Source organism: Oryzias latipes, chromosome 16, assembly GCF_002234675.1.
Source record: "Oryzias latipes chromosome 16, ASM223467v1".
Taxonomy (NCBI): Eukaryota; Metazoa; Chordata; class Actinopteri; order Beloniformes; family Adrianichthyidae; genus Oryzias; species Oryzias latipes.
The window spans coordinates 1,995,368-2,020,112 of NC_019874.2; the positions used below are offsets into that span (position 1 = coordinate 1,995,368).

The following is a 24,745-nucleotide window of genomic DNA, read 5'->3' on the forward strand; positions in this document are numbered from 1 at the left end:
TTTTCATAATACTATATGACTGTTCTGCATGGGTCCTGGTTTGAGGTAAAAGATGCTAATTTGTCTGGATTGACTGGATGAATGACAAATATTACTATTTTGTACTAATTTCTAACTTCTCAAAAGGTTTTTAAGAGTAACCGTAGATTTATATATCAATCATTTGGTTCTTCAAAACACCCCATAGTCAAGTCTTGAAACAGGTTTGCCTGTCGGGCCGCTAACCCAGAAAAGGTGTCGAGTGTTTGGTCCCAAAGTCAGAGTCAGAAACAAGCAACAGCCAGACGAAACCCCGACAGCAGGAGTCGTTGTGGGTGTCTTTATTGTGGACATAACATCTTTCTGAAATGATGTACAAAAGTTTAACAGAACTGGCTCAGACGAGGTAGAGCTTTCACATGGGCCTGCTGGATCGACATCTATAAGATATTAAAACAAAAACCACCCAGTAATATAAAAACAAAGCCTCCTCTCTGCTTCTGTCCTCTTATTCTTCCTGAAATTTAAATAAATATGGATATCAATCAAGCACATTTGGAATAATGTCTCCTAAGGTAAGTGAATTATGAATCACAACAAAAACAAAAGGCATACAGACCCAAATCATACTGTTTAAGAGGCATGTCACAGAAAAAGAATCACTGCCAGAGAACCGTTTGCCCGTCACTCTGTGTGCAGTAAAAAGAAGAAAATCATAAATTTAAGTAAAGATAAAGGCTAAAAACTCACTTTAGTTTTTTTCTAAAAAAAAAAGAAAAGCACCGCTAACATTATCTGACTTGCCATAAGGAAAATGTAGCTAAGCAGCTGTGCCACACAGCCTACACTGAACAAATCACTTCTCAATGAAATCTACATAATCTTTCTAATATTCCCACAAACAAACCCAAAACAAAAGCATATAGACCAGAAAAGACATTAAAATGTATCAGCCGGCACATTGAAAGGAGACATTCTTAAAGAAAGCTTAGCTAGAAGTGACCAAATGAAAATGGTTAAAGCACTAAGCTATTGTCCAAGTGCACCAGTAATGCCTTTTGGTTTCTACCACTGTGTATAAAGGGTTTGGTAAGAGTAGATCACAGATATACAGTTTATATACACCCGCCCCCACTTCATAGTTCAGTAAGTCACACTTTGGAGTACAAATTCTGACGAGTTCAACGTAAAGGGAATTCTTTACAACATGGGTATTAGTACTACACTACTTTAAAGGCTAAAAAAACAAGTTCAAGTATATTTACTACATACACCCTCCAGATACACAGCTAAGTGTATAATCAGGCATAATTAAGCACACTGTGTTGTATGCATGACTCAACAACCTATGTTACATAAAAAGTAGCTGATCAGCAAGCAGTACTAAGTTTCTCCATTAGGAGAACCTCCAGTCAAGGATTAGTCTGGAACCTTCTGAGCCTTTTCCACTTCCTGCTTCTGACAAACTAGGAAAGCATGGCTGATCACGGATCACTTCAGAGCGAAAAGAAAAACTACGAGGAAACAGTCCTGCTTTGAATTTCATGAACATGGAGCTAAGGTTCAACTGGCTTCTATCGCTATAAAGAGGTAGGATAGTGTGCAAAGCATCTAGAACGGAGGCTGGAAAACACCGATGCAGTCAGTGTGGAGAGGTTTGGAAAAGAACGCACCAACACACGTCGCACACTCACAAACGGCTTGGCTAAGGCTGCAACATTTGTACAATTCAAAAGATTCTAAAGGTTTCAATTATTTAGCCCTAAAATCCACAGGAGCCCGATCCAGCCTCTGTCTTCCACTGACCCCCAGGAATGCTAAATTTCACATTCACTACCTCAAACTGACATCGTAGCAATCTGGTTTGCTGTTCAGTGCAAGAGGTTACGCAACACAACAAGCATTGTTACTGCTAACTGTCATTGCAGGCTATGCTAACATATGTTGGGTGTATTTGTTTGGCTCTTTTTTTATCTTTAAAACTAACAGTCAAGTAATGCAATCTGAGAAATGTACTTTCTTGTGAAAAGACGGATAGGCAGAGCAGGGCAACATCTCTCTTTAGGGTCAGCTAACTTAAATAGGAAACGTTAGCTAGCTAGCTAGCTTTCCTGAACAAGACAGGAAAAGGAAATCAAGAGTTTTGACTCGGCTTTTCCTCCACTGTTGCACATTTTGGGTTTAAATGTGCAAGTTATCTACACAAAGACAAAAAGGAATGCAAAATGTCATCCAAAAAAGTACTTTTTTCTGTTATTTTTACGCATCTTCAATTAGTTGGGAGGCACAGTGTGAGAATGTGGTCTACCGCTCGTCAAAAACAACTGCTGAGTTTAACTAAACATACTCATGATGACGGGCTCTGACTGACAGGTAATAAAAACCATAAAAGAAAGACACACAGAGCAACAAGCTGCAGCTCTGTATGCGCAATCCAAATACAAGCTTACTTTCTTCCTTCAAGCTTTTCACTCTGGCCACAAAGCAACACTAAAACATTTTTTTGTTGGATCCCAGCACAAAAAAAAAAAAAACTGTGATGCAAAGGATTTAATGTCATTGTTCTTTGAGAGTTGTCTTTTTTGTTTGAAAACTTTTTCCTGCTTCATTGTAAGTTTGTTTTAATTTGAGGACATTTCTCTGTACAAGGACAACTGTACTTTATAAATGGCACCACCTTTTAGGTCTCCTTTCTAAACATCAGCTGTGATGTGTCTGACCGCTTACTGCATCGCCTTCTCTCTCCTGCAGTGTCTTAGTTGTCCTGAAAGCTGCTCCAACTCACTCAACTCTAAAGAAAAACCTTTAAAAATATGGAGGAGGCACCAAGAGCAGACGCGCGTTGCCAGTCCTCAAATGAAAACAAGCAGCTGCATAAAGAGTTCAGTTTAAACTTGACATTTCCTGTAGGGTATCACTTGACAACTTCACATCTTTGAATCTCAATAACTGCAGCTGAAGGCAAATCCATCAATTTCATATATAAAAAGACCAGAAGAAGCAAACAGCTGAATATCGGTTGTCCTGCTGAAAAAAAAAAAGACACTTAACATTTCACTGCTTGTTTCTTCACTTTTTCCAAAGTGCACTTTCAGTATGGTGATCATGTTTTAGCTTCACCAAAAAAAAAAAAAAACAGAACAGGAAACAAAACAAGAAAACTACAGGAAATCAATTCTAGAGAGTCCCCCTGGGCAACAAGAGTTCATCTTGTGCCCTAACTTCAAAGCTTTTCAGGTCTGGTATCCAGGTTTGGAGGGCTGTGGGACTCCCTGGCTTGGGCGCTTTTCAATGTTGGGGTTTATCAGTCTGGAGGTCTTGCTGCTGGGGTGATTGTGGTGTTGCTGGCTGTTTGGAAACCAGAGCCCCTCGCTCCTCCTGGCTTAGCAGCCCGTTCTTTGAGTCAGGGTACTGGCTGTTGTCAAAAGGCATATGGTGGACACTCTGAACGTGCGTCTTTAGGTTCCCTTTCTGAGAGGCTCGGTATGGGCAGAGCTGGCAGCAGAATGGCCTTTCCCCTGAAGGGCACACAAAGAAAGTCTCAAGGTCAGCTGGACAGCCTAGGTGATATCCTGGACAAGACTGAGACTTCTGAGTACATACAAGCTTAAGCAAACACAGAAAACACAAGAAATAGATGATAGCAGTCAGCTGGAAGTGAGGAAACATTAAGTAGGTCAAATGAAGAATTCACATTTCATTAAGAGCTCATTTGACCCTTGTGCTATCCTATGACCCCACCCTTACATGGACGTGTTCTCCCTACCATGACAAAGGTGGATAAAGGTGGAAAGATTTCATGTAATCCATGGGCACCAGTGAAGATCAGAAATCATTGAAGAAAAAAGGTTCAGAGCACTGTCTAGTGGGTCTAAATGACCCAACTCCCAATGTTAAAGTGCCTAGGATGGCACAAGGGTAAATGCTATGTTCACACCGGCCTCTGTAACGTTTAAGCGACCACTTTCAATGACAAGTCCATGTAAACGCGCGTATCTCTGCGTTTTGGGCTTTGGCGTTCCAAACTCTCACATTCACTGTCGTTATGCAAGTTTGTACGTTCATTTTTGGGCTCTACGTACAAGATGTGCCGTCTTTTAATAGAGAGCCAGCCGTTTGAAAATTGTTAATGGGGGCACCAATGGCACCAAGTCTTTCATATATCGGAATGGAGCTCTGAAAGAAATAGCCTGCCCCGCTTCGAAATTCAAGCCTCCTCCAACTGATAGTGCATGCACTAGTAATGGATAGCGACCGTCCAGTGTGAACGCTGTATGTTAAAAGAGCGTTTCTGACCGTGTGACGCATGCCCGGTGTGAACGACGCATAAGTTCTCGACTTTGAAGCGATGGAGGAACTCTCCATTTGCACTCTGCCAGCTGTAGAAGAGTGCCACACATCTCCTCTCTGAACAGTCCCACTCTTTTGTCCGTCTCAATCAGCTGGGCCACTCCACGCACCTCCCAAAAACACAAATACACCTCCCAACCCACTCTACATACCCTCTACTCCCTCTTCTAATTAGACTGACCTACAATGGCACAGACACCTCTACACAAAACAAATGAGAGTGCCATTTAATTGCACCTAATTATCATTTTGATAAATGGAAGAATATCAAAGCGGGAAAACAAATGACTCCCCCGGCCCCTCCCACACCTTTCTCTCCTAGAAGAAGTAATGGGGAAATATAGCTGTTATCATACATCATCAGAAACAAAACAGAAAGAAGAGAAATAGAGGAAGGGTGGGTACAAAAAGAGAGATAAAAACACCAAAAAAAAGGTGTAATTAATCACAAAAATCACACTGAGGAAACAGAAAAGCATCTGGAAGGATGGCGAGACGTGAGAGGAAAGCAAGAACCTCCACCGTGTCGTCCTGTGAGGAAACATTGCTGACGGGACCGGTGTACTACATTAAACTAAAGGTTATCGTCACCATAACGCAGCGTCGACACTACATCTAATTGGACCCCTCTGCTGCTCCCATCACTCACGGCGTGAATCTGTGTGGGATTGTGTGTTTCTGATGCATGCGATTAATTATGATGCCAGTGCAGAGTTTAGACGCCAGCTTTCTAGAAGTGTCAATACGGAGCTGGTTCGACTCCTGCAGTCCTTGCTGGTGTTAGAGACTCTTCCTATTATGAGTGACTGGAGAGTCTCAGAGTTGTATTACAATGGTTTTGTATTTGTCAGGTGCCACAGTTGTGTGGAGAACACCCTGATGTACTCACACACTAAGATTCCTTTGGATATTTTCCACAGTTTGGATGAAAATGTCCCAATTATCTCATCCAGCTTAAGATGTCCGCAGGTACATAAAGGTTAGACACATAAATGTGAAATCTCTATATGAGGGTATTCTCTTCTTGCATTCATAAATTGCAGAATTGCTTCTGTTCATTGAGTTCCTTGTTGTTGAGTTCCTTAACACATAATGTAATGCCTCAGTCACATGCACCCAAACATACGACCCGCTCGTCGTACAGAGGAGCGGTAGGGAGCACGGGTGTTTTACGACCACCTTAAGGGTACCAGTATTGCTTGCGTGGTACAAAAGGTAATTGTAAGGATAATGCAAGTTACACGCACTTCTAATGTACAGGTGATGCCCTGGTACCTTAAGCCACACTTCAGGGCACGTGATGGTGCCTGCAGGGTACCCACACGAACTTACCCTAACGTGTTAAGGGTTTGCTATGACCTGCTCCCCATTGCATACCCAAAGAGGAAAATGTGCATGAACATGTTTGCTCTACGGGTTCACCGAGCGGTCTACGATCTGGATGTTTCCTGTACAGGTTTGCCCATTTTTCTCCAGCAGTCAGCCCGTATTCAATTATAAGGGCAACTATGACTAGGGCATTATTTATTTTAAAGTGTAGACTTTGACTGAACAAATATGTTACCTGTTTTTTTTAAACATTTTTAGTATTTTTATTAATCATTTAAATTCAAATAAATGATTTAAAGTAAGGTTATTAGTTAGTCCACAGGTAGTCTTCCACTAACTTTGGGCTGAGCATTCATTGTTGGAAGGATGAGCCCCATTTGATGACTGGAGTTCATCAAGTCCAGAGTGCATATAATTGCAACAAAAGCCCGAACCATGAAGACTCTGCCCCTGTGCTTTAAAGCTGGGATTTTCTTTTGTAAATCTGCAGTTCTGCCTTCCTGCTTTCATGAGGGAGGGGCCATACTCTATATTCTTTCTCACAGACCATCAATCTGAAACCTAATGAAGTGACTGAGGCCTGTAGAGTCCCAGAAAGAGTTCATTTCAAAAACGCTGAGCATTTCCTGGTTTGACTCTGGCAGGATGTTTTGTTTTTGTCTTTTTGCAGTCCTATGAAAGCACAAATGATTTTTCTTGTGGTTTCAGCTTATAGTGACACATGAAAAGCACGGTTTTATGACCTGGTAAGGTCGTCTTTTTGCTCTTTTATCCCGATAGAAAAGGCACTTTTAGAGTCTGGAATCTTTTAGTCTTTAGAGCTAAAGTAAGAATGTACAAGTGTGGGAGTCCAGATGCAGCTTTTCCATGAGAAACCTGTCATGTGTGATACACGTGCACCTGGAAACACAAAAGCGTCACGTGTGATCCAGCAGCGTGTGAGAACACCAGGTGTTAATGGCAGGTGCACAGGGAACGTCGTGGGACTCACACAGGAACAGAGAATAAAACTCACACAGGATGGAAGGCTGCGCGGCTGACACAAACGTGCACACACACACACACACACACACATGCAAAAGTAAGGCAGCAATGATGAGAGACATGCAGAAGCAATGAAGGAGCCCAGTGCTTTAGCCAATGTGCCACATACTTGTTTGGGAGCTTCAGAAGCGATGGCGTGAGCGTCAGTACCTCTGAGGAGTCCATTATAATCAAACCTGACTGTGGGGGGAGAAGGAGAGGGAAGAGGAGGAAGAGGGAGAGGAGGAGGAAGGGGAAGGAGGAGGAGGGCATTTGGTTAAATGCTCTACCAGATCCACATGAGTTTTTTTTTTTTTTTTGCCTTCTCCACCACCGTCGGCACAAAGTAACATTTGCCACCAGCGCCCTCGCTAATCGAGTGAAGCTGGCAGTGATGATGATGGTGATGATGGTGGTGATGATGGTGATGAAACCTGGTGGAGGCAAGTCAGTGATTTAATATGACGCATGTTAATGGAGGCCTCGGGGTGGCTGGCCTTTTCTGTGCGCGCACGTCCATAGTGAAGACAACTGTGGGTGACAACATTAATTACAGCCTCTCTGAGTGTTTACAGAGCCCGTGTGTGTGCATGTGTGTGCATGTGTGTGCGCGTTAATGCAGTGAGCGTGTTTACAATAGGGCTGGGAGGGTAGAGGAGCACTGCATCACTTACCATTTGGCCTCTGTCACTTGGAATCACTGCCTGTGCCACATATCATTCACACTCTCCATAAAGAAGCTACTTATCTCCGTGTCCACTGTGATCACCGCCACCCCGGCTGATGGACGTGACGGCGCAGGAGAAGGAGAGGAGAAGAGGAGCAGCAGGACAAGTGAGGAGGCAGGAAATTACCCAGGAGCCCCAGAGTGGAGAGAGAGGGAAGAAGGAAAGGAAACCAGGAGATGAAGGGGGAAACTACGTTCACACCATGCGTGTGACACGCATCCACCCACGCTGATGTTCACTCTGGACTGTCTCTATCTAAGACGTAATAGTATAGCACCTCAATAGAGGTGCAGATCTGGTGAATGTTGCTCCAGGCCATATTTTAAAGAACTTGACTCAACCTGCAATTATTATTTATCCTCCATGATCAGTTTTCAAACAGTAGGCACTTCAGTGAAATAAAAAGGACGCCATCCAAATAATAATACCAGTCCCTGATTGTTCAACTGCTTTAACTTTCAGCGCACGTTTAATGGCCTGGAAACAATCATGAAAACTTGTGTAGCGTTTGGGACGGGGAAGGTGGAAACACGCGTGGATGGAACGCTGAGGGCGGTGTGAACGTAGCTGAGGAGGTGAAGGAGTAGAGAAACAAAAAGCAGGAGAAGAGAGGAGGACGACAGAGAAGTGTGATGTGAGAAAAGGAAGCAGAAGAACAGGAGAAGACCAGACGAAAGATTTAAGGAAAAAGAGTGGCAGAAAGAACAGAATAAGACTAGGAAAGGTGAGGCGGGAGGCCGCAGGTGAAGAAGTCTCCTTCTGAATCCTGCCTTTGAGGGAGGGGCACTGAGATGCATGCAAATGGATTCACAAGGTTGGCATGGACAAACGCTGCTTTGCTTCATTAGAATGCACAATTCCATCTCTCTAAATGACATGCGATTAATAATGTATACAATTTGTCACAGGTCAGTATCTGCAGCAAATCATGTCTCCGTTTAAAAAATGGAGACAGCTGCCCGGCCCAGGGCAGGGGGGCAGGGGGGCAGGAGGCGCTCTCAGACCAGCTGCCACACTCAGCCCAAGACGAAGCTCTGCTTCCTGTGTTCTGCAGGACGAAGTGACTGAGCGGCGGCGTGCGACCGTGACAACTCGGCGCTGATGGGAATTCCCATGTCCATTCTCTCTGTGTGTCAAGGTGGAGTGAAAGCGGCTGGGAGAGTGGGAATGCGTGTGCGCACCGGGAGCAAATGTGAGGCGGTGAGGGGAAAAATGATGGAGTTGAAGAAGGGCTGGAAAGTCATGCAGAGCTCAAACGTTTGCAGATTTTAGCTGTGTGGACATTGAAGAAGGCAAAGCCTTTTCTAACATGAACCCTTTAATGCTGGGAGTTCCAGCTCCATCCTTTTAGCGTTTGCGCCAGGAGGTCCAAACCTTTTGCAAACAGGGCCAGATTTGACAATAAATGAACTATCAATGACAGTTTTCTTGTAAATGCATGCTGTTTACTCTGGTTTCTTATTAGGACAGATGTTCTCCACCCAGGTTTTTAAAGATTCACCATCAGTAAAGAGTTTCCAGTGCTTAGCAGCCATCCTAGCTTGCTTTTTTTAATTTACCGCACATGTTTTTGTGAAAAACGTTGTGTAAAACCTTCCAGTTGCTTCCATTCATTCCCTGTTAGCTTGTTGTTGTTAGCAAGTCTTGTTTGGAATTGAACTTCTTAAAAAAACGGCCACAGCCTCTTGGCGTATTGGGCAGACAGAGTTGTTTAGTATTTGACAGAAGGATTTCCTCTTTGCTGCAGCTCTCACTGTCAGCTTTCCTCCACTCATTTACAGTCCAGATTTTACAGATGAGCCAGAAATGTGACAGAAGGGACTTGTGACGGTGTTACCACAGGTTAACAGTAGTCCATAATGTCCTTCCTGATGTCATCAAGTTAAGAAAAAATCAAATATTTCTCATCAAATTGTAATATAACAACTTTTAAATAGAATTTTTGGCTTTATTATGCTTTCTTGTTTTAAATGAAGGACCTGTTAACATATTTTGTTGCCTTTATGACAGGCAGATTGCTGCAGCTTTGAATAAATGTATCAAAATTTCTCAGAATCTACAAAAATTAGTTCATTCAAATATTCTATAGATGTGCAAAAATTGTTTTCGAGCTGAGTGTACAAGGTTATTTGCCGCTATGCATCAACAGTTTTCTAAAACATTAGCTAATATTTTAAAACTAAATACTACCAGATGATGTAAATGCCATACATTTTAAAACATTGACTTACAAACAAAGAACTGAAGAATTGCAGACTTTTTATGGGAAATGTTCACTTTTTTCCATCAGCAGAGTGTGAAAATGTCTCCAAATTGCAGTGGTTGTTATTCCTCTGCAGCCATGTGTGTAACTATGTGTGAGATCTCATGTGTGTAACATTGTGGGTTTATCTGTGTGAGATCTCATGTGTGTAACGTTGTGGGTTTACCTGTGTGAGATCTCATGTGTGTAACGTTGTGGGTTTACCTGTGTGAGATCTCATGTGTGTAACGTTGTGGGTTTACCTGTTTGAGATGTCATGTGTGTAACTATGTGTGAGATCTCATGTGTGTAACTATGTGTGAGATCTCATGTGTGTAACGTTGTGGTTTTACTTGTGTGAGATCTCATGTGTGTAACGTTGTGGTTTTACCTGTATGAGATCTCATGTGTGTAACGTTGTGGGTTTACCTGTGTGAGATCTCTTGTGTGTAACGTTGTGGGTTTACCTGTGTTAGATCTCATGTGTGTAACGTTGTGGGTTTACCTGTGTGAGATCTCATGTGTGTAACGTTGTGGGTTTACCTGTGTGAGATCTCTTGTGTGTAACATTGTGGGTTTACCTGTGTTAGATCTCATGTGTGTAACGTTGTGGGTTTACCTGTGTGAGATCTCATGTGTGTAACGTTGTGGGTTTACCTGTTTGAGATGTCATTTGTGTAATGTTGTGGGTTTACCTGTGTTAGATCTCATGTGTGTAACGTTGTGGGTTTACCTGTGTGAGATCTCATGTGTGTAACGTTGTGGGTTTACCTGTTTGAGATGTCATGTGTGTAACGTTGTGGGTTTACCTGTGTGAGATCTCATGTGTGTAACGTTGTGGGTTTACCTGTGTGAGATCTCATGTGTGTAACGTTGTGGGTTTACCTGTTTGAGATGTCATGTGTGTAATGTTGTGGGTTTACCTGTTTGAGATGTCATGTGTGTAACGTTGTGGGTTTACCTGTGTGAGATCTCATGTGTGTAACGTTGTGGGTTTACCTGTGTGAGATCTCATGTGTGTAACGTTGTGGGTTTACCTGTTTGAGATGTCATGTGTGTAATGTTGTGGGTTTACCTGTGTGAGATCTCATGTGTGTAACGTTGTGGGTTTACCTGTGTGAGATCTCATGTGTGTAACGTTGTGGGTTTACCTGTTTGAGATGTCATGTGTGTAACTATGTGTGAGATCTCATGTGTGTAACGTTGTGGTTTTACTTGTGTGAGATCTCATGTGTGTAACGTTGTGGGTTTACCTGTGTGAGATCTCATGTGTGTAACGTTGTGGGTTTACCTGTGTGAGATCTCATGTGTGTAACGTTGTGGGTTTACCTGTTTGAGATGTCATGTGTGTAACTATGTGTGAGATCTCATGTGTGTAACGTTGTGGTTTTACTTGTGTGAGATCTCATGTGTGTAACGTTGTGGTTTTACCTGTATGAGATCTCATGTGTGTAACGTTGTGGGTTTACCTGTGTGAGATCTCTTGTGTGTAACGTTGTGGGTTTACCTGTGTTAGATCTCATGTGTGTAATGTTGTGGGTTTACCTGTGTGAGATCTCATGTGTGTAACGTTGTGGGTTTACCTGTGTGAGATCTCATGTGTGTAACGTTGTGGGTTTACCTGTTTGAGATGTCATGTGTGTAATGTTGTGGGTTTACCTGTTTGAGATGTCATGTGTGTAACGTTGTGGGTTTACCTGTGTGAGATCTCATGTGTGTAACGTTGTGGGTTTACCTGTGTGAGATCTCTTGTGTGTAACGTTGTGGGTTTACCTGTGTGAGATCTCATGTGTGTAACGTTGTGGGTTTACCTGTGTGAGATGTCATGTGTGTAACGTTGTGGGTTTACCTGTGTAAGATCTCTTGTGTGTAACGTTGTGGGTTTACCTGTGTGAGATCTCATGTGTGTAACGTTGTGGGTTTACCTGTGTGAGATCTCATGTGTGTAACGTTGTGGGTTTACCTGTGTGAGATCTCTTGTGTGTAACGTTGTGGGTTTACCTGTGTGAGATCTCATGTGTGTAACGTTGTGGGTTTACCTGTGTGAGATCTCATGTGTGTAACGTTGTGGGTTTACCTGTGTGAGATCTCTTGTGTGTAACGTTGTGGGTTTACCTGTGTGAGATCTCATGTGTGTAACGTTGTGGGTTTACCTGTGTGAGATCTCATGTGTGTAACGTTGTGGGTTTACCTGTGTGAGATCTCATGTGTGTAACGTTGTGGGTTTACCTGTGTGAGATCTCATGTGTGTAACGTTGTGGGTTTACCTGTGTGAGATCTCATGTGTGTAACGTTGTGGGTTTACCTGTGTGAGATCTCATGTGTGTAACGTTGTGGGTTTACCTGTGTGAGATCTCATGTGTGTAACGTTGTGGGTTTACCTGTGTGAGATCTCATGTGTGTAACGTTGTGGGTTTACCTGTGTGAGATCTCATGTGTGTAACGTTGTGGGTTTACCTGTTTGAGATGTCATGTGTGTAATGTTGTGGGTTTACCTGTTTGAGATGTCATGTGTGTAACGTTGTGGGTTTACCTGTGTGAGATCTCATGTGTGTAACGTTGTGGGTTTACCTGTGTGAGATCTCATGTGTGTAACGTTGTGGGTTTACCTGTTTGAGATGTCATGTGTGTAATGTTGTGGGTTTACCTGTGTGAGATCTCATGTGTGTAACGTTGTGGGTTTACCTGTGTGAGATCTCATGTGTGTAACGTTGTGGGTTTACCTGTTTGAGATGTCATGTGTGTAACTATGTGTGAGATCTCATGTGTGTAACGTTGTGGTTTTACTTGTGTGAGATCTCATGTGTGTAACGTTGTGGGTTTACCTGTGTGAGATCTCATGTGTGTAACGTTGTGGGTTTACCTGTGTGAGATCTCATGTGTGTAACGTTGTGGGTTTACCTGTTTGAGATGTCATGTGTGTAACTATGTGTGAGATCTCATGTGTGTAACGTTGTGGTTTTACTTGTGTGAGATCTCATGTGTGTAACGTTGTGGTTTTACCTGTATGAGATCTCATGTGTGTAACGTTGTGGGTTTACCTGTGTGAGATCTCTTGTGTGTAACGTTGTGGGTTTACCTGTGTTAGATCTCATGTGTGTAATGTTGTGGGTTTACCTGTGTGAGATCTCATGTGTGTAACGTTGTGGGTTTACCTGTGTGAGATCTCATGTGTGTAACGTTGTGGGTTTACCTGTTTGAGATGTCATGTGTGTAATGTTGTGGGTTTACCTGTTTGAGATGTCATGTGTGTAACGTTGTGGGTTTACCTGTGTGAGATCTCATGTGTGTAACGTTGTGGGTTTACCTGTGTGAGATCTCTTGTGTGTAACGTTGTGGGTTTACCTGTGTGAGATCTCATGTGTGTAACGTTGTGGGTTTACCTGTGTGAGATGTCATGTGTGTAACGTTGTGGGTTTACCTGTGTAAGATCTCTTGTGTGTAACGTTGTGGGTTTACCTGTGTGAGATCTCATGTGTGTAACGTTGTGGGTTTACCTGTGTGAGATCTCATGTGTGTAACGTTGTGGGTTTACCTGTGTGAGATCTCTTGTGTGTAACGTTGTGGGTTTACCTGTGTGAGATCTCATGTGTGTAACGTTGTGGGTTTACCTGTGTGAGATCTCATGTGTGTAACGTTGTGGGTTTACCTGTGTGAGATCTCTTGTGTGTAACGTTGTGGGTTTACCTGTGTGAGATCTCATGTGTGTAACGTTGTGGGTTTACCTGTGTGAGATCTCATGTGTGTAACGTTGTGGGTTTACCTGTGTGAGATCTCATGTGTGTAACGTTGTGGGTTTACCTGTGTGAGATCTCATGTGTGTAACGTTGTGGGTTTACCTGTGTGAGATCTCATGTGTGTAACGTTGTGGGTTTACCTGTGTGAGATCTCATGTGTGTAACGTTGTGGGTTTACCTGTGTGAGATCTCATGTGTGTAACGTTGTGGGTTTACCTGTGTGAGATCTCATGTGTGTAACGTTGTGGGTTTACCTGTGTGAGATCTCATGTGTGTAACGTTGTGGGTTTACCTGTGTGAGATCTCATGTGAGTGCGCAAGTGGCTGGGCTGACTGAAACTCTTCCCACACTCGTGGCAGAAATATTGCCCCTGCCGCATGAGAGACCTCATCATACCTGCAGACACACAAACACAGGAAAAGACCACAAACGCACACATGAACAATGTGTCCAAACAGCATGGTAGAACATTTTCATCTACAGTGAGCTGATTCAAGTCTAAATCAAGAAGATTCTTTTAGGAGAGCCAATGTTTGACTTTTTAGACAGAAATTTAATCCTAAAGATGTATTTTCAGTTATTTTAGAAATTATTTTCAGAATATAGTTAAAGATTTGATTATTTCTGTAATTCTTTAGGCCAAAAGAGCAAAGAAAGGTTCAGATCCATTTAGTATTAGTATTTTTTGGGCTATAAGTTGCTCCAGAGTAGGGCTGCATGATTTGAGGATAACTTGCAATTTCTCATATTAGTGATCAATATAGCGATGACGATATAACTTGCGATACATGAACACATTAATAAAACTCCCAAATACATCATTTCACTTTCACTGCAACAGTTTAGTTTAAATAAGAGTCAACAAAACCTAAATTATCTCCAGATGTTCGCCTCCAAACATAAAAGGAGTCCATCCGATTGGTCAAAAGCATAAAGGATTTATTTGACTGTTAAATACTTCAAGCTGCCATTAGATTGTTTTAGCACATTTAAGGTAACCATTTATTGCAATTGTCACCGTCTTTTACGATATGCGTATTACACAGCTTGATATTGGGATGACAATGAATTTGTGATTTATTGTGGCGGGCAGGGGGGGGGGGCACACGTAGCACTTTTGGGAAAACAAAACACAGGAACAACATTTCAACTTGAAAGAAAATGCTACTAACAGAATAAATGAGGCTTCCTGCTTATGATGAATAGAAAAACTAAACACACCAACAGAGCCACACTGAGTTTAGTTGTATCATTAATTTAATACAATTTGTCCGTGTAATCGATAATATTCTAGCCCTCATCGTGGCCATAACCTTTAAGCTATGTTCTCACCTCCCTAGAAAACGCTCATTCAAGCGACCGCTTCCAAAGAAAAGTTCCTGGAAACGCCCGGGTCCGGACTTCTGCATTTAAGATTCTGGCTTTCACAAGTTTTTAAGTCTGTTTTCAGGCTCTACGCACAAAACACGCAGCCAATGACCGCACAATGAAGGTTAAACCAGCTGAACTTGGACCAATCAGGGACTGCGTTTCAAAATGTGTTAACAGAGGAGATGTGAATTATTGCAGTTTGTGCCCACAGGAAGTCTATGCCACAGATATGGGAATAGAGCTGTGGAGCCAGATTCACTCTGCACCAAGACTCTTCCAGCTGTAGGTGCTGGACATGCGCCAACATCTGGTGTGAACGCCACACGCCAAGTGTGAACGCAGCAAACACTGATCCACATTACTACAGCGCCCTCTTGCAGTTGTTGGTGTCTTTTTTTAGTAATCACATAGCCCACCTTAGTAAAAGTCGCACCCCCAGCTAAACTTTAAAAAACATGACTTATCCTCCAAAAAGGTGGATCTCATCAGTAAGAAAGTGGAATGTGTGAAAGTATTCCAAGGTTACAAACCCCCTTTTCAATGACTTGGGATTTGATTGCCTGTTTTTGCCTTCACACGGCTTTTTTTCTTTTATGACTGATTGGAATTCATTCAGAGGCATTAGCATCAGCTTTTAGGACGTTTCAGCGTGTCACTGAATGAAGACAGAAAGGTCAAAAAGCACGCCACCGTGTGTGAGCGCGGGGCTTGGCTGGAGCGCTGCAGCTCGGTAGCATCAGCAGTGGAGGCGCGGCGGGCCGGCATCATTAGTATGTCTAATGTGTCATTATGAGCGGCTCGCTCCAGGGGCTGGACTGCAGCTGTCACACAGCATCATCTCACACGCTGACAGCAGGACACACGCAGCACACACACACTGCATAAATTACAGGCAATTAAAACGCCCCGGCTGTGATGTGCCCGCTCCGCTGCCCGTGTGTCACATGTCAGGTGTGTGTGTGCGTTCCATGCATGTGTGCTTGTCCACGAGAGCAACGTTGAAACAGGCACATTAACTTACACAGAGTTAGCAACGACCAATGAGAAGAGCTCATGTAGAATTCAGGTGGAATCCAGAGGAAGGACAGCAAACCGTGACGCCGTTTTCCATCATGACAGTAAAGGACGCAGCCGATGCCTCAGACTCGGGCGGATTCGGGCTGTCTGCGGGTGAAAAACCGCCAAACCTGTGCATGGCACGCAGGTGGCCTGCACGAAATGTTCCTGCACATTTGTGTCTGCGGGCACGCCGCAAGCGACAGACAGCAGTGAATGCTCACAGCACACACAGGGAAGGGGGAGTAAGGGTGTAGCAGGTCGACCAGACCTTACATTCTTCACCCCCCCCTGAACCCTGTGCAAAGGTCCCACCAGTGCTGTTTAAGTGATAAATGCAGCGTTCAGCCCAGAACCGTTGGACCACAAAGGGTTCTAAAATTTGATAGAAAGGCCGGACCTGGAGCAGAGGCATCCACCTCCCAAGAGAAAGAAATATTATGGAATCTGAACAAAAACCATCTGTCATCTTTGATTGAAAATTACTATCTATATTCTGGTGTTTTTATCTCAAAACTGTGACTTTTGTTTTTCATTTTAATGCCAGTTGCACCAACGGCTTGATGTCCTCCATGGAAAGAAGCAAAGTTAGAAAAAATGCTGCATTCATGAGCTGTTGGAAAAGATAATCCGCTACATTACTGTCCAATTCGGAAGACACAACTAAACATTAGAAAAACAACTAATCTTCCAACACGACACCAAAGATGATGAGTTTCTTCCCCTGAACAATAGTCACTTTATTTGTAAAGTGTCATCTATGGGGAGACACCAGAATTACAGGGAAAATAAATCAATAAGAAGTGTCAATATAATTGATTTCAGTGTGACGGGACAGATGAAATAGTTTGGCGGGCCGCGTGTGGCCCCCGGGCCGCACTTTACCCATCCCTGGTTTGGCCCATGGCGTTCACACTGGACAAGCAGGGAGGGGCTTCTTTTCCTTTTTGCTAGAGTTTACTAGCGCCTCCTACAGTTGGAAGAGACTTAATGCGAAATGTCAATTTTTTCAAACGGTTGGGACTTCCCTGAATTAAAAGAGACGCCATCCGTCCATCACTGTACCAAATCCAAGCTCTGAGAGTTTAAGCAAGAGAGAAAAGTGTGAAAATGTCCACGTCTGTCTGAGAAAATGTATCGAGTGTTTAGTGAGGAGTTTTCAAGCCTTCAAACATCTCAAATCCTTCTTCATGGATTTCAACAATCGCAGGTTATTTGCAGAGCGTGTTTCTAAGCGAAGGAACGGCGTCCGTGATTCCGGCGTAAATGTGTCAGCTAGTCAAGTTCAGTTTTAAAATCCAAGAATGAACCCAGCGTGTCCTTGTATCTGCATGGAAGTCCCACTTCAGTCAGAGTTACAATAATGGAATTTGAAAAAGTAAACTGTGACTGAAAAGCAGAAAAGAATCTGCAGCAGAAACATGAACAACCTTTCCAGATTGATCTTTTGGCTAAAAGTGGTCATTTGCGAACTGGGAGATTGCAATCATTTCACAAACTGCATGTGAAGCCGACTGAATCTATGTCATGACATTCTGACCGTTACACACACGGACACACACACACACACACACACACAAATGCTGACCTCGCTTCGTGACACATAACAAGCCTGGAGGTTTGGGGGCGCGTTAGCACAGAAAGGGGGTCCTACGAGCCTAGAAGGGCCAGCAGACACATGAAGACGTCGGCATACCTGTGTAGCAGACAGTTGTTTGTGTGTAACTGTGGGAGGGGGGGCAAAGCAGGAAGGAGGAGGACAGGGAGGCAGGAGAGGTGACAAAGCGTGTCTCTGGCAGCCTGGCTGCTGGCCTCTGGATAACTCTGCTGCTCCTGGGAGCCGCCAGCCCTTCTCACTGATGCTCTAATGAAACACAAGACAGCGGCGGACGGAAACACAAGCAGACCAACACACACCCGGACACATATTACAGAGAGAAACGGGAGAAAGACTCAGTTGCTCAGAAAAGGTCACTTTATCGCTTGTGACTCAAAGGGCTAAGGCAGATTGTGACGATATGCGCCCGGACGGGTGACAGCGATGTCACGCGTCCGCTCTGGGGCTGTTGTCTTTGACCCCTGGCTCCACGCAGCCCCACTTGACCTCAGAGACACAACCCAAAATGGGCAAATAATGCGGATGTTGGGTAATGACCATTTCCAAAGCAGCTGGTGGGGTAATTATTCTGTCTCATCTCTCCCTCGCCGCTCCTGTTCCCCATGCCTCTGCTCGCATCTGCGTGAGCCTCTTCATCAGGCAGAGCCGTGACCCAAACAGTTTGTGACAGCTTTCTGGGAGAGTGGAGCTGGAGACCAGGCATGCCTTGCAGACCTGAGAGCAGCAAAGGTTCTTCCATGTCTTTCCCGGTAAAAGAAAGACAGAAATGGACGCACGAAGCCTTCTTCCTATATGGACATGCAAGCTGCCCCACATCCTCAGCTGAATAGGAGCGGGCATACGTGCAGTCATAGTACCTCCTATGAGCTAAAGGAAAAGCCCTGCAGGTAAGAAGAAGAGCAAGTCAATCATTGTCTGACAAATGTTAGACCTAATACAGTGGAGGAAATGAGTATTGGATCTCATACTAACCATTAAGACTCACACAGACTAGTTCGACTCTCCTAATCAACCTGTCACCTGAAGACACCTGTTTGGACTAATCACCTGTAGAAAGACACCTGTCCACAGAATCAGTCCATCAGACTCCAAACTCTCCAACATAGGAAGACTAGAGCGCTTTCAGCGGATTGAAGGGAGAAGATTGTAGACCTGCACCAGACCAGAACGGCCTACAAAACCATCAGCAAGTAGCTGGAGGTTAAGATGACAACTGTTGCTGCAACTCGACCATCAATCAATCCACCTTTAGGTCTGGGGCTCAGAACCAGATCTGACCTGGTGGAGTTTCCATGATCATGAGAACAGAGAGAAATCGGCCTAAAACAACACGGCAGGAGTTAGTTGATGATGTCAAAGCAGCTGGAACCGCAGTCACCAAGAAAACCATTGCTTCTACCTTCCGGTTGAACCTCTTGCAGTGCTCACAAAATACCCCTGCTTCAGAAGCACATGGGCCGGCCCGCCAACAAACCCCTTCATGATTTAGAGAGTGATTGGAAGAAGCTGCTGTGGTCAGATCACACCCAAATGGAGCTCTTTGGCATCGACTCCACCTGTCATGTTTGCCTACGACCCCAAGATTACCATCCCCACTGTTGGGCACGGAGGTGGAAACATTATGCTTTGGGGGTGTTTTTCTGCACAGGGCTACTTCAGCGTGTGGATGGATGGACGGGTGGAGGCATGTACCGTCAAATCATGAGTGTAAACCTCCCTCCCTCCCTCAGGAAGGAGGCTTAAAACGAGTCATGGACGGGTCCTTTACAGGAAAATGACCTGTAACATACAGCCAAGGCAACCAAGGGATGACTGAAGAAGAAGCAATCCATGTCATGGAGTGACCCAACCAGTCTGCAGACCTTAATCCTGTAGAAAACCTATAGAGAGAGCTGAAGCTCAGAGTTCCCACATCTGAATGATTTACAAGTCATTTGCATAAAGGAGCGCAGCAAAATTATTATTGCAATGATTCATCATCAATTTTCAAATGGTTGGCATTTGAATGAAAAAAACGCCATCAGTGCTTCACTGACAAATAAAAGTCCCTGATTGGTTAAAGTTGGACCTGCTTTAACCTTCGACGTGCGTTCAACGTAGAGCCCGAAAACAATCTCAAAAATGTGTGTAGCTACGTGTGAACCTGAGAGTTTTGAACATGCGAGCCCAGAGCGCGTTTATGGCGTTGAACCCGGGTTACCAATGCTGGTGTGAATGTAGTCTACAACTTTAGACAAACTGAGAGGCTTTCAGCTTTCAGTACGAATGGCAGCCCTTTTTTTAAAATAAAACACCAAAAAACTGAGAAAAGACAAAGACTGAGTACCTGTGGGATCCAACAAGGCGCTGGCTGCCCCCCAGCGGTGGTAAAGAGCGGCCAGCTCATGGGGGTTGTAGTTTTTGAGAAAACCCAGAACATCCGCTGGCATGTCCTGTTTCTCTGCTGTTGGCTCCGGCTTCACGTCTCCATGTGTGTCTGAGGGTGCTGAAGACGAGGATGAGGATGAGGATGAGGAAGAACTCTGGTGAGCACCTCTGCGTGCCGGGGGGGAGCTGTAGCTGGGCTGGGGGCTGGCGCTGTAGGCGATGGCGCCGGGCCTCAAGGCGCTCACTCGGCTTTGGTTGTGGGAGTTGTGGAGCGGCTGGTGAGGGGAGAGGCGCGCCCGGTTGTAGTCTGCTAGTCCATGTTTGCTGGACAGCATGAAGCCAAGGCCCTCCTGTGGCGTCAAGAGGCGCTCGGCTGTCCTGGACGCCGCGGCAGAGCTGGCGTTTGCGGCAGAGCCTTGAGAGAGGCCGCCAGAGGTCTTCTCCAGAGATCCAGCGGATGTCTGTGAGCCGCCCCGAGGATGCAAATCCACCCTGGGTCTGACGCGATGGTTCCGGTCTGCGGTGTGTTTGATGCTGCTGGAGTTGCTGGCTGAGCGTACAGACGCCCTCCCGGCGTGTTTGGTGGACGTGGATGGGGAGCCTCTGAAGGATGAGGAGGATGAAGGACCAGTGGAGGACAGCGATGTGCCAGCTGAATGAGCTGACGTCTTACTCTTTTTGGGGACCTCCGTAGAGCCGGTTGGAGGCTGCGTCCGTTGGGTGCGCGTCAGAGGAGGCAGAGGCTGGCACTCCCGCCCCTCCAGCATGGGTGGCGGTCCAGTCCGTCTTTTCGCGGACAGCGGACTGTCTCTGGAGCCTTTGGAGTTGTTTCTCACTGCCCATTTTGGAGCTAGACTGGAGCTGGTGCTGCTGATGCGATGAGCCACCGTCTGGTGCATCCACAGGACCTCCGGGTAGCGGGTGCAGTGAGAGCACAGGGAGCACTTGTGAGAGGAGAGGCTTGACCTATCCGGAGCTGAAGCGGTGATCCCCCTGATGCCCTCTGGCCTCACACATAGATCCACGGGGGTCATGGCTGGATCCAGGTGGGAGGGGCGGGCTGGGGGACACGCGTGAGGTGATGAGGTGTTGTTGAAACCCTGAAGAAAAGCTTTTTTGAGTTTTGGATAACTGCTGGGGGTTGCCCGGCTGCAGCCAGGGCTGGGAAGAGGGCTGGGTGCGTCTTTGGAAGCAGCTGGGTGTTGGACGTGAACATGATTCAGATACGCTTGTGAGTCCACGCTGGCAAAGTCACACAAGCCGCAGATATAAGGTTTCTTATCTGCAAGGAAAAATAGTGAAAACACATTCAATCAGAATGTGCAAAGAAAAGGACTCGACTTTGGTCAGAACTCAAACCAGCTCAGTCTAGTTTGATTAAAACGCCTTTTCGGTAATTGGCCACCAGATGGCAGCATTTCTACACAGTGATTTCAGCTTTGCTCTGAAGCAGGAGACCACAGCAGCCGCAAAGTAACTATTATGTTTAGAAAAATTATATACATTTTTCATGCATTTCTGGCAAATAATTCCGTACTGCATATATTTTCAAAAGTTGAATTACAATGCTATTGCACTTTTCCTCATAAAACAAGTTTAACTTTTTACTTTGGACAGCGGCAGATTTTTTCTCCTTTTACTATTCAATATAAACCTAACAGCATTGCTGTAGAATCCTTGTTAATCTATAAATGTAACTTCAATAAGATCATCTAATACTAAAGCCCTACCTCAGATGACTAAACCTTTTACCAGCATTTTTACTCAATGATCTGACATGTTGAAGACCTAAATACGAATGGAACCTGATGAGCAGATAAACAACAATAACAAACCCATTTTGCATTCAAGAAGTTTGCATTTTACTTCAAACCCAAAGAGCCATAATGGAGTGATAAAAGAGCCTCAGGTTATAGATCCATGTTCCAATGCAACATGTGAACAGAACATGTTCTGATACAAAATGAGAAAGACTCATTTGTAAATCAGAAGCTGATGAAAAAGGACGAGAATGAACAGCTTTCACTGGGTTTTATAGAAGCAGACTGTGTCATTACCATGATTAATCATGAATAAAACCATATTCACAATTAAGTAATTAAAAAAATACATGTGTATTTGTATATTTTATTAAACTTAAGTCAGCATATTTATGTGCAGTTCTCCAAACTGGCCACAAGGTGGGGGGGTTTGACCTAGCAGCTGTTCTGCATCCTATAGGTCCCACTTTCAACAGGAAAACAGGTACCAGAAGCTTAATTTACAGAAAAAAAGTATAGTTTTTAATCCTCAAATCTAAATGATCTTAATCTGTGTAGATGTTTTTCCATCAGGGACTTCCAGATATTGTAGGAGACTGCTTGGCTGTCTGTCACTTCCTGTTTGCAATAAAGCTTTATACAAACAGCTGAGACTCCACTGAGCTGAGCCAGAAGGACTGGAGAAAGACAGACAACCTACTAACTAAAAAAAAAAACATTCCTTTACCCGCTAGATCTCTTCCTGTGAGCTTTCATTTCAAATCTTTTTTGTCCTTTCAAAATAAAACACTGACGGCATCTTTTAATAAGTGACTTGTCTGCAGCTGTGTGGAAAGACTCCCACGTTCCTCCATGTCTTGACTGGATGACGTGTTGAGCGGGACACTGAGGAGTCAGGATAACAACGTGGACCGGATGAGCGGACAGGGAGGACTTCATCGCTTTTTTTATGTTTTAGATGAATCTGGATCTAAAGCTACGACTCCAGATTTTTCATGCTACACAACGTCTGATTTGGCAACTGTTGACACAGAGAACAGGTTTGGAGGAAGTGAGGCACAAACCTAAAAAAACCAAACATACATAGAAATATGTTTTTGGGGGTGGGGTGGCATGTCTGTGTGTGAAGGGGGGGCCTTCCTGGCACAGGAAGACCATAAATAGCGCAATGCTCCAACGCGTCTGCAGACGTGCAGCTCTCTGAATGCTAGAACTGGAAGGATATTTTCACTTTTTTAACTCCACGCTTTGTGTTGGTTGTGCAGGCCGTCATTTCAAAAATGCCGTTTACACAATCCTTCCTTTAGGTGCCAACTTCCTAAATATGTCAAGAAATCCTCAACGGAACAGGGAAGAGCATTCAGTTTTCCCCGTTTGATTTCCATGGACGTAGTTTGGATGTTTGGCCACATGGTGCCTCCAGTTCCCACAGAAGATTTCAAGCCTTATTTTTAGTTTTCCAGGTTTGAACTTCTCTTTGCTCTAAACCTCTCCAAGCTTTTCTCAGAATCCGTCCAGAATTGATTGTTTCATTAGGAGCTTGGATCAATAAGGACTTTATTATTAAAATGAGGCCAAATCTTTAGGCTCCAAATTATTGACACTTGATGTGAGACTTGTACTGTCCTTTTTGGTTCAATTTGAAGGAAGTTATTTTTAAGTTCAATAAAATCAACCTGGCATTCCTTGTCATTATTCCAGAAAAAAATTAGATTTATTTTCTAAGAATAAGTGCGAGTTTAAAATTGTATGAGAATTTAATAAGATAGGCCAAATTGTACTAAGATAATATTTTATTTTGCCCACATTTTGTTCTATATTGAGTTATTTCCACTTATTAAACAGGTTTTTGTCATTTTAACCTAAATAAACTACAATTAGTTACATGAAAACTGAAAAATACAAACCATTTGCCTAAAACTAGCAAAAAACACGACTTATTATTGGAATGTTACATTCAATTCGAAGTCATTCTATTCTCTATTTTTTAGCTTTTTTTCCTTTTTAAATGCTATGTGTTTTTAGATGTTGATATCTTTGAACATTTTTGTCGAGTAAAAAGGACGTGCTGCACATAATTGTCCTCCTTTCTAGAGATTTTCCCTCTTTCCTGTTTTGAGGCGACCTCCTTTCACAGAGTGCTGACAGGGTGTTCAAACTCTGGAGTTTGTGGGAAAATGCTGCATAACTTTAGGAAATCCACATAAAGTCTAGTTGCTGGAGTTTTCTTTCCGTTTGGATGCATCCTAAAGTTTGATGTGAACCCTAAAGCTCCCAAGCTTTTGGAGTCCTGACCTCTTCAAACAAAACAGGCTGCTTTCACCATCCCCCAGTCTGACACTAGCATACAGCCTTTCACATTGACGGCCACACTGAATAAAACTCTTTTTTAATTTCCTTAACCAAAACCATCTGGCGCCCCCCCCCCCAAGACGTAGAACTAACAGACACCAGAAATTTAATTTTGGTTTACTGGCCAATAAACTCGTTTTCTTTTTAAGAAAAAGGGGAAATGACATTTAATCTCTTCTCTGTGGATCCTTTGACTCACGAGTTGAACTATATCGTTTCCTGACTTTCAATTAAAAGGAACGTTTGCACAATTCCTATCAAGCACAGTGGAGGAGGGTTGATAATGTGTTGCTTTGACAAAATCGGTTGTGACTGTCTACCCACTTTAACGGATAACGGTTTGCTGAAACGAGGTCACAGTGACAACGCAGACAAACAACAGCAACGCCAGATAAAAGCTTGATGGTTTAAACTGTTCTACTCTTCTGATCCACACCGCTGAAAAGAGTCCGGGTTTTGGTTGATAACAAGTTTTGATTTTTACCGTGTTCTTGCAGCATTTTTGTGATGGAGGACATGTATGAAGAAAATTCAGCCAAATATTTGAGTATTTCCGTATTCAAACTGTTGTGAATCAGGAGCAGATGAAAAAATGCTGCTTGAAAAAGAGTCATGTTTGTGATGTAGAAGGTGGGTGGGCCACAAGCTCCCTGCTCTCAGCAACAAGGAAGGGAAGGGGTCAATGGTCCCGCCCACAACTCAGGTGAATTTCTGATAAACTACTGCCGCTCTCGCAGAACTGTGTCCAAGAAAACACCAGATTTAGTTTCATCTGCTAGAAACGGCATAGTTACTTACTTTACAAATAGATCAAAAGATGATTGGAGTGGAA

At 43.9% G+C, this 24,745-nt stretch overlaps 1 protein-coding gene across 7 annotated transcripts in view; it reads right to left on the reverse strand.

The window, feature by feature from the left end:
• Positions 1-304: 304 nt before the first annotated feature.
• Positions 305-24,745, reverse strand: part of znf516 (zinc finger protein 516) — a 60,285-nt gene continuing 35,844 nt past the window's right edge. For 3 of the 7 annotated variants that reach the window (XM_011473315.3, XM_023963938.1, XM_023963937.1), the window contains exons 3-5: positions 19,761-21,083; positions 13,681-13,785; positions 305-3,497 (exon numbers count right to left, since the gene is read on the reverse strand). In XM_011473315.3, the coding sequence (XP_011471617.1) occupies positions 3,268-3,497; positions 13,681-13,785; positions 19,761-21,083 (1,658 nt within the window). In that variant the 3' untranslated portion in view covers positions 305-3,267. Of the gene's footprint in view, positions 3,498-6,811; positions 10,803-10,866; positions 11,614-12,552; positions 13,186-13,680; positions 13,786-19,760; positions 21,084-24,745 lie in introns of those variants that run through there. The other 4 variants (XM_023963939.1, XR_002874886.1, XR_002874887.1 and 1 more) reach the window with 4 other exon arrangements.